Raw genomic sequence first — 4,085 nt, forward strand, 5'->3', positions numbered from 1 at the left:
CTTGAGCCCAGGAGTTGGAGGTTGCTATGAGCTGTAATGCCATGGCACTCTACCCAGGGGGACAGCTTGAGGCTCTGTCTCAAAAAAAAAGACATCTTCCAGCCCTACCCTCCCAAGTAGCTGGGCAAAAAGATGTGCGCCAATCACGCCCAGCTAATTTTTCTTATTTTTATAGAGATGGCGATCCAGTTATATTTTGGCTAGTCTGATCTCAAACTCCTGATCTCAAGTGATTATCCTCTGGAGTGAGGCTCCCAAGGGACTGATAACAGGCATGAGGCACCACACAATGGTGGAGGAAAAAGATTTTAATGCTAATGATTTCAAAACAAGGGACCAGGCCAGAAGCAGTGGCTCGTACCTGTAATCCTAGCACTCTTGAGAGGCTGAGGTGGGTGGATTGCTTGAACTCACGAGTTCAAGACCAGCCTAAGCAAAAATGAGACCCTGTCTCTGCTAAAAATACAAAAACTGAGGCAAGAGGATTGCTTGAGCCCAAGTTGGAGGTTGCTGTGAGCTATGACATCATAGTACTCTACCCAGGGCAACAGCGTGAGACTGTCTCACATACATAAATGGAAGGGACCATGAATACTTTTGCTTTCCAATAGAACCTTTTGTGATGGTGAAAATGTGCTACAAAATTGTCTGGTAGCCACTGGTTATGTGTGGCTCTTTTAATTGTTCAGAAATAAAATTTTTAAATAGGTGTAAGATTTTTATAAAAACAATAAAGTCAGGCTCAAAATTTTGTCAAGTCTTTTAAGATCAAGTCAGTGCCTACGTAATCTGGGGGCACTAGAAGTAAAGTTAACCAGTGTGATGATGAAAGTCCTTTTAATGAGTAGTGAGTAGTGAAGAAAGAGACTGCTTTCATAGACTCATGGGTCTGTGAAGCTCTAGAAAGCATTTAGCTCATTGTTTCAGTTCCCAGAAAACATCCATTACACTTAAAAATATTCAGAGACTATGATGCTACAGTTTTATTGTTAAAATACTCTGGTATAGGGCTGGGCGTGGTGGCTCACACCTGTAATCCTAGCACTCTGGGAGGGCAAGGCGGGTGGGTTGCTTGAGGAGTTTGAGACCAGCCTGAACAAGATACCGTTTCTAATAGTTTGGCATTGTGGTAGGCGCCTATAGTCAGAGCTACTCAGGAGCCTAAGGCAAGCAAATTGCTTGAGCCTAAGAGTTTGAGGTTGCTGTGAGCTATGACACTCTGCTGAGGGTGACAAAATGAGGCTCTGCCTCAAAAAAAAAAAAGAAAAGAAAAAAAAATTTTCCCAATGAATAAACAAAACTGTCTTATTCTGTCTGAACCAGGTATTAAATAATGTTAATGCCAGCTGTGGTGGTGACAGTGGATGCACAGGTGATCCTAGCACTGGCTCTTTGCCCCTACCATTCCCTCTTCTAAGAAATACAGTTGTAGTTGGGCTACAGGTACTGATCACCCTTGGCCCTAAAACAGCGGTTCTCAACCTGTGGGTCATGACCCACAGGAACTGTATTAAAGGGCCGTGGCTTTAGGAAGGTGAGAACCACTAAAACATCAAGCATTAGAACCACTTCATAAACCTAACCCTCCGCATACCATTTACATGGACATACTCAGCATCATCTATGCTGGTGACTCTAGGCAGCTGTGTCTATCAGACTGCCTGATACCAGAGAGGGCTTGCTTCCCACTGTCAGTCTCCCATGTGTCTGTGTTTGCTAACATGTCATATGAAAAATGTGAGGAGCTATTTTGGAGGCTTAGCTTCTAAAGGATTTTAGGGTTCATTTCTTGAGACAGGGCTAAAAGCCATGCCTTGCTAATGCTGTCCTGAAAACACTCTTTTCTCAGCTCATTGCCACATCAAGATCAGATTTATATCAATGTGCTATCCATAGTCACCAGAAGCAGTGAACACATCCTACTATGCTTCTGATTCTCAACTTCATGTTTTTGAAAGACAAATTGAATTTGTATCTAATCTCCCTGTTTTGTACAAAGGTATGATCCGTGCTGAGATTCACAGAGAATTGGCTTTGGGTTCTTACCTTTATTTTAACCTAAATTGGCCCATCATACCTCCTTTGAAATTACTCTAGTAAAAGTCTTTCTAAAGTACTGGGGCACTTTGAAGGGAGTTCTTTTTTTTTTTTTTTTTACATAGTTTAGGTAATTTCATCCTTTGGATTTTATAAAGCAAAAGTGAGAGATCCTTAAGTATGGTTCAGGGAAACAAACTGGCAGACTGGCTCCTATGATTGGCTGGGCCAGTCATTTGGCCCTGATGATAGAGCTTTGACTTTGCCAAGTAGCTCACAGAGCCACTCCCCCAGCCCCAATATAGTCTGTGCCTATAGGGCAGTAGCATGGTGAGGTTAGCCCAATGATGGCCTTGAGCTAAAGAGAGTGTAATGTGTGGGATTGAGTTGTTTCCACATATGCTTTGAAATTGCCTTTTCTGGAAAACTTAGTGACTATTTTAAGAGTAAATTCAAACTAATTAGTTTTTAATATAATATATGCAGCTAAATTATAATATGAATCAAATGCTAGTCTGATTGTTAAGCAATAACTTTATACTTTTTTTTTTTTTCAAAACAATGGATGGTATTAAGTGGAGTCCACTATAGAGGTTGGTGGTAGCATAAGTTAGGCATTGTAACCATCAAGAAAGCTAAGTTGATGAGGCACAGAAGAGTGATGGTTGTCACACATGGTGGTTGTACATGCTCCTTTTTCTTTCACTTTAGTTTCCACGGGCTCCCTTGCTCAGCAGTATGCGCACCCTAACGCTACCCTGCACCCTCATACTCCACATCCTCAGCCTTCAGCTACCCCCACTGGACAGCAGCAAAGCCAACATGGTGGGAGTCATCCTGCACCCAGTCCTGTTCAGGTAAGAAGAAACTCATCGGTCCACATTCAGTTACTTCCTGGTTCTAGTAACTGAGTACTTTTCTCAGGTGCTAGGTACCATGATATCAGACCACATAGCATGCCCACCCTCATATAGGTACAGCTGTACCCCTGGGGTGATGGTAGTATTTTTTTTTAGGAGGGAAGATTTATTTGTTTTAGAGGCAGGGTTTCACTCTGTCCCCAGGCTAGAGTGCTGTGATGTCAGCCTAACTCAACAGTACCTCAAACTTAATTGGCTTAAAGATCCGCTTGCTTCAGCCTCCCAAGTAGATGGGACTGTAGGCATCTGCCACAATGCCCAGCTAATTTTTTCTATTTTTAGTAGAGATGGGGTTTAACTCTTATTCAGACTAGTCTCAAACTCCTGAGTTCAAGCAATACTGCCTCAGCCTCCAAAGCCTGCTAGGATTACAGGTGTGAGCCACTGCACCCGGCCTAGTAGTTTTTTTGTTTGTTTATTTGTTTGTTTTGAGACAGAGACTCAGGCTGTCACCCTGGGTAGAGTGCTGTGGCATCATAGCTCACAGCAACCTCCAACTCCTGGGCTTAAGCGATTCTCCTGCCTCCACCTCCCAAGTAGCTGGGATTAATGCCTGGCAGAAAGCATGGCTATGTTTGGTTGCAGCTGTCATTGTTGTTTGGCAGGCCCAGGCTGGATTCAAACCCACCAGCTCAGGTGCGTATGGATGACGCCTTAGCTGCTTGAGCCACAGGCACAGAGCCAGTAGTTTTTTTTTTTTTTTTAAATCACATTAAGATATGTATTGAGGCTTGGTGCCTGTAGCTGAAGCAGCTAAGGTGCCAGCCACATATACCAGAGCTGGCGGGTTCAAATCCTGCCCAGGCCTGCCAAACAACGGCAGCTACAAGCAAATAGCTGGGGGTGGCGCCTGTGGCTTGAAGGAGTAGGGCGCTGGCCCCTGGCCCCATATGCCGGAGGTGGCAGATTCAAACCCAGTCCCGGCCAAAAACTGCAAAAAAAAAAAAAAAAAGCCAGGCATTTTGGCGGGTGCCCCTAGTCCCAGCTACTTGGGAGGCTAAGGCAAGAGAAATTGCTTAAGCGCAAGAGGTTGCTATAAGCTGTGACACCATGGTACTCTATGCAGGGCAACAGCTTGGGTAAAGCAAATTCCTGTTTGCTTGGAATTTTAAATTTCATTCCTAAAAT

General features: G+C 43.8%; 1 protein-coding gene across 7 annotated transcripts in view; it reads left to right on the top strand.

Annotated features, from left to right (window-relative positions):
- ATXN2 (ataxin 2) overlaps window positions 1–4,085 on the top strand; it is a 151,023-nt gene that overhangs the window by 142,005 nt on the left and 4,933 nt on the right. For all 7 annotated transcript variants that reach the window (XM_023516870.1, XM_003795987.2, XM_023516871.1 and 4 more), the window contains one exon: window positions 2,749–2,894. In XM_023516870.1, coding sequence (XP_023372638.1) covers window positions 2,749–2,894 — 146 coding nt within the window. The remainder of the gene's footprint in view (window positions 1–2,748; window positions 2,895–4,085) is intronic.

Source organism: Otolemur garnettii, unplaced genomic scaffold (genome assembly GCF_000181295.1).
Source record: "Otolemur garnettii isolate 467f Iridium unplaced genomic scaffold, OtoGar3 scaffold00099, whole genome shotgun sequence".
NCBI lineage: Eukaryota > Metazoa > Chordata > Mammalia > Primates > Galagidae > Otolemur > Otolemur garnettii.